The 12461-nt window shown below is 33.8% G+C and overlaps 1 protein-coding gene across 13 annotated transcripts in view; it reads left to right on the forward strand.

Annotated features, from left to right (window-relative positions):
• Positions 1-12461, forward strand: part of RYR2 (ryanodine receptor 2) — a 428706-nt gene that overhangs the window by 284101 nt on the left and 132144 nt on the right. For all 13 annotated transcript variants that reach the window (XM_084513246.1, XM_084513253.1, XM_084513254.1 and 10 more), the window contains 8 exons: positions 696-870; positions 6890-7098; positions 7970-8322; positions 8792-8906; positions 9716-9876; positions 10570-10729; positions 11003-11089; positions 11804-12030. In XM_084513246.1, coding sequence (XP_084369372.1) covers positions 696-870; positions 6890-7098; positions 7970-8322; positions 8792-8906; positions 9716-9876; positions 10570-10729; positions 11003-11089; positions 11804-12030 — 1487 coding nt within the window. The remainder of the gene's footprint in view (positions 1-695; positions 871-6889; positions 7099-7969; positions 8323-8791; positions 8907-9715; positions 9877-10569; positions 10730-11002; positions 11090-11803; positions 12031-12461) is intronic.

The following is a 12461-nucleotide window of genomic DNA, read 5'->3' on the forward strand; positions in this document are numbered from 1 at the left end:
TTATAGATGTTCATTTATTTGAATTTCAATCCAAGACCCCAGCTAAGGCTACCCATCCAAAACCCTGCAGTCTTGGACTTGGTCAGTCATACAAATCATTAATCATGCCCTTAACTACTGTCGTATCTCTCAGAAGCTTATACAGTTCATCCCATCCACAGACAATTCTGTTCCTTCCAAAATTTGTTATGACAGAATTTTAATTTATTTTGTATGCAAGAGTTTTAGAATTATGTTTAAGGAAACAATAAAGTTTATTTGGAAGCAATGAATTTATAGGCCACTAGATTGAACAAAAACAATTGTTAAAAAAAAAAGTTTGTGAAACAGCAATTTAACATTGTAACTGATAGCATGTTATTTTCATTACAAGTCTCTCATGCAGCTTCTGCATAAAAATAAGCCATGTTCTTTCTTACTAAAAAGTTGAAATAGCAATTTGCCCTGTCAGCTCACGTAGCAATGTTTTAGAATATATTTGAGAGAAGTGCTTGCAGGAAGTTAATTGTTGGATTTCCATTTTCAAAGTTAACTTGCAGTATTCACAGGCATTGTTTTGGAATGATATGCTGTGGAAGTTTTAATTTTAGTGCTGTGTTAATTGAGGGGGCTAATTATTAGTTTTACCACTGAAAGGGAGATGAACACATACATCGTCACTGTTATTCTTTTAAAGTCTTTGAACTCCTTTACAGGCACAGCGGTGGCATCAGGGTAATGAGCATTTTGGCCGCTCATGGCTAGCAGGAGATGTTGTTGGATGTATGGTTGACATGAATGAACACACTATGATGTTCACCTTAAATGGTGAAATCCTTCTCGATGACTCAGGTTCAGAACTTGCATTCAAGGACTTTGAAGTTGGTGATGGTAAGTACTGTAACATGTTGTGCTGTTAACATACTTTTTGTTCCAGTTCTCCTTTCTAGGTAAAAAAGGAAGTGAAAATTTAGCTATTTAGCTTGACATGGTAAATGCGCAATTTTCTCGATGTAGTTTAAAGTATGCTAGACTGTATATGTTCAAAAGAAGAAAGGAAATAGTATCAACATAACTGGCAAGAACCACTAGAGTTTAGTGGCCCTAGCCAGCATAAAATATTATTAATTATGATAACTTTCTAGGATGCAGTGTTGAATCCACATTCTTTAATTGAAGACACAGTCCTGATTTTGCATCTCCATGTTTCTCTCTGTATTGCCACAGAGAATTGCCCCTCTATGGAAAAGAAAATTGCTTTAAAACCTAATGAGATTTTTTTAAAACTAATTTCAGTGGAGTTTTTTTTTTTTCTTTTTTTTTTTCAATGCAGAATTTCTGTTCTTGCTGTGTGTTGTGGATCTGTAATAGCTCTTTGAGACACACTAAAAAGTGATGTTAGTATATTTAACAGCAGTCTTATGGGGTTCTGAAAATAAATTGATTTTTTTCACTCATTTTGCAAATATTTTGTAAATTAATTTTATACTATGAGTATTTATTGTGGCATATTCAGTGTATTTGCATAAGCTGTAAATGAATTGGTGTAGTAACAAACAATAAGTAGTGGTAGTCTGGGTACTCGTTCACGAAGATGGTCCCATTTTTCACAGCATGGTGGAGATAAAAATCAAGAGAAGAACATATGCCACTCAATGTGTTATTTAGCTTACCTAATCCCTAAAACCAAGGTTTTTCTTCTTTTGTCAATTTTGCTAATATATTAAGAAAGCCAACAGCACTGTCAGATTTTGCTGATATCTTTAGTTTCTCTGGGTGACCCATAGGACCAAGCCTTATCTTTTACTCTATTTGATTAGTATCAGGCTTTTGGAAAAGAGCCATGCTAGGTGTAAGGATGAAGAAGGGTGTTAGATGTTAAATTTGCTACAAGGTTTTGCAATCAGACTCTTGGCTATATGTTGCATGGGTGTCTATAGGCCCTTGAATGTGAATTCATGACTTAAGCAATATGATACACGTTATTCAGATCATGTACTGAAACCCTATCAGATTTCTGCCAAATTAGTGAGAGAATATGGTGGGAAGTTTAAGCCAGTTATAATTTTTCTACAGCTCTTGGAGGAGAAATGACACCTGATCCCATAAATTCTGAACCAGCAGATTGAGTTTTGTATCAGTTTGTTGGTGTTCTTGATTCAGCTTTCCAAGTCCTAAAGCAGGTTTTAGTTTACCACGATGCCATAGGTTATGAGATTGCAAAATACTTTTGACAGATCTGGGAAGAGAGTCAAAGGCTGTATTCTCTGTTGTTCCTCTCATGAGTTTCAATACAGAAGGCGCAGATTGGACTGAGAGGTCTCAGGTGACTTAGGTGATTTCTGTGTTTAAAAAGAACCTAAGAATTTGCACTGATACAAGGACAGGAGCATGCTAATTAGGATAACATATAGCAACAGTGTGTGACTGAATATAGGTTGTTTCTGTTAATGGCATTCTGAGAACTTAGAGGAATTCCTTCACAGGCACCTCTGCTATGTTTAGGAGGCATCTAGTGTTGTCTCGAATCTGGCTACTGCTATGCTTTACTGAAGATTAGGAAAGATTAAAAATTTTCTTTATATGCCATTAGTTCAGAAATTAAAATTTCTGAATATAAAGAAAATTAAGTTTTAATTTTTCTCTTCTGTAGGTATGCATTTTGTCATATGTATTAGACATCTGTTAAATAATATATCTGTGTTGGAGAGAAAAAAATTTTGAACAATAAAATCCGCACATGGTGCTTTTGGGTTACTGATCCCTATTCCCATGGAAAGATGAATCTTATAGCTATCAATTAGATATTTCCCTGGTTGAATTTTAACCACTTGACTTTGATTTGTATTTGAGTATTTTACTTTCAGGAATACTTTGGGAGAATAATATTTTTCTTCTTCTTCTAGTGTACCATAGAAATTAGGAAAAACTTGATCTGATTTAAAATGATACAATTGCCAACAGTTCTCTAGCCTACAGATTACTGCCTACAGATTTTTTTTAATACTACGATAATGTGCTGAAGGACAGGGATGACTGAATTGTCATAGTGTTAGCGATATATGAACAAAATCATACTGGTGCCGTTAAATTATAACAATTGTCCAACTATTTGGCAGCATAATTCTGCTGAGCAGAGAGGGATTCTGAGAGAAACTGGAATTTCATGAGATTCTGCAGGTAGCTGTTTGATCACTACATTGATTTCAAAGCTGTTGAAATTACAGTGATGTAGTTTTCATGGTATTCATTTCTAGCTGCAAGTTCAGTTTTAAAAGTATCTCTATTGATTCTGAAATTGCTAAAATAGTTCCAGGTTTGAGATGGAGTACCAAGGCCTTGAGCCATGTCAGAACTTTCATGTTAGTGTCAAGCCATTCAGATTTTTCACAATAGCCCTTTAATTCACATTAATTTCTTCTAGTGTCTTGTTTGTAGGAAAGAGCATAACTTTCAAAGATCTATTCTGTTTTCAGAGGAATATTCTGTTTGACCTCAGATTTTATAATACAACAGGATACAAATATCAATTATATTATGGGTATTCTGTGTGCACTTCATTGGGGGGCATCTGTATATATGTTTGTGTATATATATGTGTGTGTATACAGACACACATATGAAATAACCAAATTAAATTTTACTTTTGTAGAGCTTTCAAATTTTTAAGGCTGAGTTCAGTTAGCTTTTGGTAATAGCTTCTGTTTAGAAGCATGGAGACCTTTTTGTATATTGCTTCTATCAGTGAATTGTGTGCATGCCATGTGCTGCTGCAAAAAAGGCCTCTCAGTTCAGATAAAAGATTTGGCAGAGCCTGGCGTCCTGCTTTAAAAGTTGTAGTCCGACTGTGAGGTTTTAATTCACTTAGGAACAGTGAAAAGGGAATATGGAGCTCTGCCAATTTAGTAATAAGACTTACGTGCTGTATTTTAGGTTGTACTGCCAACAAGTGGAGCTCTTTGGGATTTATGACAGACTAATTTGCCTGTGAAATAATGTATTCTCAGAAGTAAAATTGTTAAACAGTAATTGCGTACTGTTATGCATTTGTGTAGGAAATTTTTCACTGTAAGTATGAACAAGTACACTGTGCACCCCAAAGTTTGTTTTATCAACTAGTGCTCACGGAGAGCACAAGCTGTTTATTCTCAGTGTTTGACAAATCGGGTCATAAAATTCATCCTGTATCCTCAAAAGTAGGGAACCTTATAAGAAGTGTTACTGTGCTATGCTTTTGCCATATGTGACAGAGAATGCTAGAGGGTTATTCTTCTGATGGTAGTATTGATCTCTTCTCACTTCTGCTATTTCATAAATTAAAATAAAAAGTTTGCTCTGCAGCCCAGTAATGTAACTGCAGATAAGAGCCACATCATGTGTAAACCATGATTTTGTGTAGCTTCCAGCATTCCATCTGTAAAGTATTATATCTAAAATGTCTGGATACCCATTTAAAGAAGGGGCTTGAAAGTTAGTTTTTATTCATGACATGCACAGTCCTTATAAGAAGTAGATGCCATATTTTTCTTTACCAGATAAGGAATAATCCTGAACAACCTTACTGACAAATATACCATATGTGAAGCAGTGCAGAATTTCGCCAGAAAAGAAATTAGTGCTTCCATACTTAAGACTGACAATAGTATTTACATGTATATTCAGTTCCTACAGAGCAACAATTTATATATAATTACTTGCAGGAGTTAGCTGCCTGTACTGTACCATTCTAGCATCAATGAAATTTGTGTCAGTGAGAGATTATTATAATGATTACATATTGGCTACAGTTACAGAGTTGATGGAAAATACCAGATTGAGTAATTACATCAAAGAGAATTTTTCCTGTGTAGGAATTTTGTTCTGAATTTCTTTATTTTCTTTTAGTGATTCTTAAAGTGCTCATTGATGTGTGTGTGTGTGTAAACTTTTTGCATAAGTAATACTATGTGACAGAGAATTCAACAACATTTCTGAATAAGAAAATATAGGAAGTGTATTGGATGTTCCTCCCTTTGCTTTGAAGCTTGCTACCAAACAATATCTTTGATAACAATTTTTGTTTTGAAAGAGATTGAAAAATCACTTAATGTTCATCTTCTCTATGTCACTCATAAATTGTGGTGGTGGTGGTGTTATGATACTTTATTTTTTTTTAGTTGATGTTGTTGTGGCTGAAGTATCCTATGGTCTTCGATTTTCCTGATAAGAAAGCAGTTTCATTCTTGTTGTCCATTTTCAGTTCTTTTATGCCGTTTTTGAGATGGGTAAAACACAGTTCTTCTGAAGATTATTAATGTGAGTGCCATACGTCTTGTAAACATCTGAAAATATTTTACAAGAATGAGAAATTAAATTGTGATATGATTCAGATAGACAAAGTGCATATTTTAGGCTACATATACCTGTGTGGCTTACAGCAAATCATACCTAATTTTTGGTTAACATTGTGAGGATTCATGCTGTCACAACTGTTTCTGTGAACGTCCCTTCTCAAACAACTTGATGTCTATAGAAGGCTGTTACTGTTCTTGAATGATGAGTTGAGATTCATAAGGTTATTGAAGAAGAATTACAATTTTTACCTTTGATTAAAAACACTTGCAATAGCTTATGGACTCCTTTAAGTTAGCCGGGTGCTTAGTAAATTCTGTCTACTAGAGCTGCTGGGGTCTACCATGGTATCTATGTAAGCAAATGTAACTTTCCCAGTTATGTGTGTTGTATAATCTGATTTTTCCATTTCATTCTGGAAAATAGTCTTTATTCTTTTCTATCAAATAGTCTGTGGCCTTAAAGGTATCATGCCTGGTACACACACACATGATAATGAATTTTTAGTATCTGTAAGAAAAAAAAAAAAAAGTGAAGGAGATAATGAAAACTGATCTTTTATCTGGTGAACAGTCATTCCTGTAAATGGTGCCGTGCCATGAAGTTTGCTTTTGTCTCTAACAAACGTGTCATGAACTAACAAACATGTCATAGAACATGTTCTACCTTGTTTTTATCTGGACAACCTGAAGTTGAAGAACTAGTTGTATTTTGTCTTTATACCCTTCAGTACCTGTTATATTCACCTGAGCCAGAATAATTGTGGAATGGATGAGTTCTTCATGATTCTGAACCCCGAGCACAGATAAATAAACAAAGGAAAAAGTGCAAAGGAGTCAAAAGTGAATTTCTTGTACAGTAGAAACAGTAGGAAAGCAGATATAGATGCATACAAATGTGAAGCTGATTCAAAAATAAAAACAACAACAACAACAAAGCACACACACACACAAAAAAAACAAAAAAACGCTAACGTAAGTTCATTGAAGCAACAGTCTCATATTGTCAATTCTGATTATCCAGAGTCACAGAGGTTAGTAGCACATTAGTTTATTATTTTATTTTATTTTATGAACTCTTAAAATTAATTATTATTATTTTTTAATCTGCAGCATGCTGTTGGTCAATTTTTTTCCCACTAATATAGCTGTGTGGATGAGACCTATATTACTTTTATAGTAATTTTTTAGGTTCTCTCAAAATACTGTATAGCTAATGGAAGTTTAGGAGAAATAACAAAAATTTTTAGACTTGAAGTAAAATTGGCAGTACTCTATCACCTAACAGAGTTTAACCAAGTGTTGGTTTTCAGAATCCATGAACTACTCTTAGATTTCTGTGAAGTGAATTGCAAGTTGTAAAGAGATTAATGGATATTAGAGAGCTTTATTTCCAGAACGATATTTGAGATATAGTAATTCCTGACATATAATGGCCACGTGCTATAGATAGCTGCTTGCATTTATACTGTTTGGTTTTATGTCTTTCTTAAAAATTATTTTTAATTGGTTTATGGAAGAGAAAGATTTTTCTGATGTTTGTGGTGCACAACCCACATATTCTTTCATTTTGTTTTAAGGATTTCTGCCTGTGTGCAGCCTGGGCCCATCTCAAGTGGGAAGAATGAACTTTGGAAAAGATGTCAGCACTCTAAAATTTTTCACTATCTGTGGCTTACAGGAAGGGTACGAACCCTTTGCTGTTAATACAAACAGAGACATCACCATTTGGCTGAGTAAAAGACTCCCTCAGTTTCTACCAGTACCACAAAATCATGAACATATTGAGGTTTGTAATCCTATTAAGATGTTTTTGGACACTTCTTCCATGAGTCTTTTTACATTCTCTTTCTGCTTTTGTACTTCTAGACAAGATTTTAAATTTGATATGTTGACCCAATTATGGAAAAACCTTGCTTGTATTACAAATTTGTTACATTCAGTGAAGTTGAAAATAATGCAGTTCTCTGGTTGATGGTATTTATTTGTCCATGAAATCTGTCATATGTGTAACCATGAGGTTCCCCAAGACAACCTCTACAAGATGTCCTCTTAACAGCTCCTGGTACAATGAGTGAGACGTGCTTAGAAATGAGTTCCAGAAAGTGTGCATTTCTGCATAATAGATACCATGTGTTCTGGTGTATACACTTTCTAAAGTGATTTTTCATAACTCAATGGTTTCGATTTTAATAAATTTTTATTAGCCAGTTGTGTGAACACTTATGTCCCAATCAGTTTTGCATCTTGATGAACTTGAATTCATGCCTTTAAAGTCTGCCACGAAATCTTTCTGACATTGATGAAATAGGAACTTTCTTTCAGCTGATGTGTATCACATTGTAATATTAAAGAGATTTATATTCTTTGTTGTGCATGTATACTTCGTTAGTTGTTTTGTGTTGTTCTGGGCAGTGTCAGACTTGTATTGCAAAGAACTATGATGAGAAATAACAATCTTTTGTGTTTTGTATTTAAGGAAGGAACTCCTTATAGTATTAATTTCACCTTAAAATGACCATACAATAATTACAATGCATTTGACTGTTGACAGTTGCAATCTCTGCAAGTCATAGGTGCTTATTCTAGAAATATAACTTGAATGTTTAAAAGGGGGCAAAGCATCAGCTTCAACACAACTGCATCTTTACATTTGATAGGTGATGAGAATTGATGGCACCATAGACAGCTGCCCCTGCCTGAAGGTCACGCAGAAGTCCTTTGGTTCACAGAACAGTAAAACAGACGTCATGTTTTTTCGATTAAGTATGCCTATTGAATGTGCTGAGGTGTTCTCCAGAACAGCTGCAGGAGGGTTACCAGGCACTGGCCTTTTTGGCCCAAAGAATGATTTGGAGGATTATGATGCTGATTCTGATTTTGAGGTTCTAATGAAAACTGCTCATGGTCATCTAGTGCCTGACCGGGCAGAAAGAGAAAAAGATGCCACAAAATCAGAGTTAAATAACCATAAAGATTATGTTCAAGAAAAGCCTTCACGTCTTAAACAAAGGTTAGTAGCACTTTTTAAATTTATTTTTATTTTTATTTTTATTTTTATTTTTATTTTTATTTTTATTTTTATTTTTATTTTTATTTTTATTTTTATTTTTATTTTTATTTTTATTTTTATTTATTTTTATTTATTTTAAATGGTTGAAGAAAATGCCAGTCAGGTCTGCAGGGATTTTTCCTTAATTCTGCCCTAAATTTGGATACAATGCAGTAAGAGGGGCAATTAACCTTCATATCCTTAAGTTGTTTCATATGCAAAATGTAGATTAAAACTAAGCCGAAAACTGAAAACACTTTTCCAGCCATTGGGAACCTATTATTTGGTTTATTTTGAGTGCTTTTGTGATCATCACATGATATGTACTCTAGGACCAATATTAGTACAAAACTACTGTGTTCACTTAATATATTAATCTATTGAGCCTTTTGTATAGATTCTGATTTTGTTTTTACTTATTTTGTTACAGATTTATGCTCAGGAGGACAAAGCCAGATTATAGCACAAGCCACTCTGCACGGCTTACCGAGGATGTGCTAGCAGATGATAGGGATGACTATGATTATTTGATGCAAACTTCAACGGTATGGTAACATAGGATTTGTATTTTAGCTGTTTGCCTTTTGTATAACTACAAGAATTTGCTTGTAAGAGTTTCAGAAACTAATTTTCAGGCAAAATTTTTTATTTAAATGTCTTCAGTACCCATGCACTACTGAAGCTGAGACTGCTACGTTCCTTTTGGTTTGACTTGACTGTCAATCTAAAACAATTTCTATATGGAAAGTCATAAATTAAGTAGAATATGTTTTTGAAACTGCTGTTAACAACACCAAAAGAGGAATAATAAATAGTTCCAGAATAATGGAACAAAAAGAAAGAAGTGCATTAAGCAAACAGATAAGTGTTCAGGGCCATTTGAACACATCTATCTTAATTTTATTCAGCATCTATTTCTTGGAGTTTCTAGTGAATGTAATACAATTTTTTTTTTCTGCATTTTTCTCTGACAAGAAAAAAAAAGCTTCTATTTTAGATATATTTTCCTTTTTCTAAAAGATATTAGTATACTAGAAACGGACAGTAACCTACAGTATAAATATTGCAGCTGCAGTACAAAAATAGCCTATGATGCTGTGATGTGGAAGCCTAAAATACAATACTTCATCAGTACTGTTTTCCATTTTTTATTTTATTTTAACTTGCATATTTTTGTAGACTGTGTTTTGGTTAGTATTAGAATCCTTTTGTTTCTTTGTTTATGAGTTGCACTTGAACAAGCTTATGCTATTTTAGATGATATATTCAGATTGCAACAAATGTATCACGAATCAAACTGATATATCGGAAAAGCAAATAACGTTTTTTAATATATATTTTTTTTTATTTGCAGTATTATTATTCAGTGAGAATATTTCCTGGCCAAGAACCTGCTAATGTCTGGGTAGGCTGGATTACCTCTGACTTTCATCAGTATGACACAAGCTTTGACTTGGAGAGAGTACGTACAGTCACAGTGACACTGGGAGATGAAAAGGGGAAGGTTCATGAGAGGTTAGTTACAATTTACCTAAAATGTTCCATATTTCATAATTCACAAAGGCAACTAATAATTTATAAACTGCAAATCCATTCTATTTAATGTAGTTGAGTTGATTTAAAAAAAAAAAAGTTATAGTAAGAAAGAGGACGGGCAGTGTGGTCCCTTTATAGTATTTTCTCTTATTGCTTGTAAACAGGTTTAATGGTCTAATCTAATGAATAGACAGTGAGAAATAAAAGAATTGTTCAGCTTTTTCATGTAGTTTCAGTCATTCAGGCCATGTTCCTGTAACTATTGATTTCTAAACAGGTACAAAGTAGAGTAAAATAGCTTGTATTATTTTTGGAACTTTTTTGGTTTTGAGCAGACATGAATTAGTGCAACAGCACCTCTCACCATTTCACGTGGTGATCCATGTCAGAAACTCTGTTATGCTTAACACTAAGCAGTTTAAAATAGTAACATGAAAAAAATTCATTTTCTCTCTCAGAACTTTAGAACAGATTTGAACTTGTAATATTTTGTCTTTTATTATTATTTTTTTTTTTCCAATTCTGAAATCTAAGTTTCATTGAATTTTGGCAATGATTATGCTACTGTTTCCAGCCACAAGACCCTGTTGATTGCAGTTGTACAATGTTCTTTTAGGCCACTACATGAAGTTTGCACACTATCCATAAATATATTTGTCTTTTGACATTCAGTATAAAGCGCAGCAACTGCTATATGGTGTGCGCAGGAGAGAGCATGAGCCCTGGACAAGGACGTAATAATAATGGTCTGGAGATTGGTTGCTTAATTGATGCTGCCAGTGGCCTGCTGACCTTCACAGCTAATGGCAAGGAACTGGGCACGTACTATCAGGTGAGTATTCTTTGATGATGCCTTCCAGTGGGAAGGAGGAAAACTGAGTCCTTGGATTGCGTTTTATTAGAAAGTTTGTTACAAGATTGGAAGAAAAAGTAATTGTCACTGCTAAAATAGTAATTTCCCTCTCCTATTTGTATTTTCTGAAGTGTTATTCAGAGGCTTGCACTTACTAGCTTTCTATACAGAGATTTTTTTTTTTAATTTTTTTTAAATGTAATACTGTTTTGCTGTCTTAGGTGATTAAATATTTTTGCTTCTTTTATGTAGGTTGAACCTAGTACGAAGTTATTTCCTGCTGTATTTGCTCAAGCTACAAGCCCCAATGTTTTCCAATTTGAATTGGGTAGAATAAAGGTACATTATGGTTGTGTTTTATGCAGGTTTAGGACTATGTTGTGTCAGATATATATATATATATATATATATATATATATATGCATTTGCTAATTTTTGCACGCAATGTGTTATTGGTATTGGACCATTTTCCTTATTCCAAGTGTTTGCACTATTGCTATTTCTATTATTAATTTATGTATTTAAAATACAGTACATTGGATGAAAAGTGCTGTAACGGATTAGCATTGACAGAGGATATTACAAGTCCCATTGAAGTTTCTGAATCTCATCCTTCATGATGAAAAGAAATCACAAGTCAGCAAGGCAAATCTCTCTGCAGATTAGGTTAGGGTCTTAAAAGAGTTTTGAGATCCACTTAACCATGAACTCAATAAAACTGAACTGTAATTGCTTTCTGTGCTTTGGAAATATGGATGACATACAAATCAAAAGAGGTAAAAGAAGAGACAGGTTCAGGTCTCTGATCCAAGAAGAACATACATTGCTTTCAAGTTTCTGTTTCAAATTTAGCTTTTTTTCCACAAAAAAGTGGAAAATACTCTCTTGCTGCTAATCTGCCAATATCGTTACCAGCTGATTGTACAAACTACTGAAAATTTTCTGTTGTACTGTGCTGTGTGTTGAATATAATTATTGAGAAATATCATATTGTATATTCCTTGGTTGGTAAAGATGTGGAAACTGATTGACTCTTCTGTTGGAATTCTCCAGAACGTAATGCCATTGTCTGCTGGATTATTCAAAAGTGAACACAAAAACCCAGTGTCTCAATGTCCTCCACGTCTCCATGTCCAGTTTCTGACTCATGTGCTTTGGAGCAGAGTGCCAAACCACTTCTTGAAGGTTGATGTCTCTCGGATCAGTGAACGTCAAGGCTGGATGATACAGTGCCTGAATCCTTTGCAGTTCATGGCCCTTCACATTCCTGAAGAAAACAGGTTAATGTTGTTTTTGTGTAAAAGTATATCAGGGCTAAATTGGGATTATATAATAAAACTTTTTTGTAAGAGAAACCCAACTCCTTCTCTGTCCTGTTTTATCTCTGTATTTATAACACATGTAAATAAAGGCAATATGTTTTGGTTTAGCTAATACTAAAATTTAATCTAATTTTATTTTTCAGTGTTTAAAAATTTGCATCCTCTTATTTTGTTTACAACCTCTCCTAGTTTCTCTCCAAACTCTGTAACAGTACATGTAGGTTTTGAATTAAAAAAAAAAAGTAAAGTGTGTTTATAAATTATTAAAGATAATCTGCAAGGTAGGCAAAGATCTGTTTTTCTTTGATATTTTTAAAAACTTGTGACCAATTTAATTATTCCAGTACTTTAATTTTCCTAAATTTAAACAGTTGGAAAAATGTGTCTTT

Source organism: Aythya ferina (genome assembly GCF_964211825.1).
Source record: "Aythya ferina genome assembly, chromosome: 3".
Lineage (NCBI taxonomy): Eukaryota > Metazoa > Chordata > Aves > Anseriformes > Anatidae > Aythya > Aythya ferina.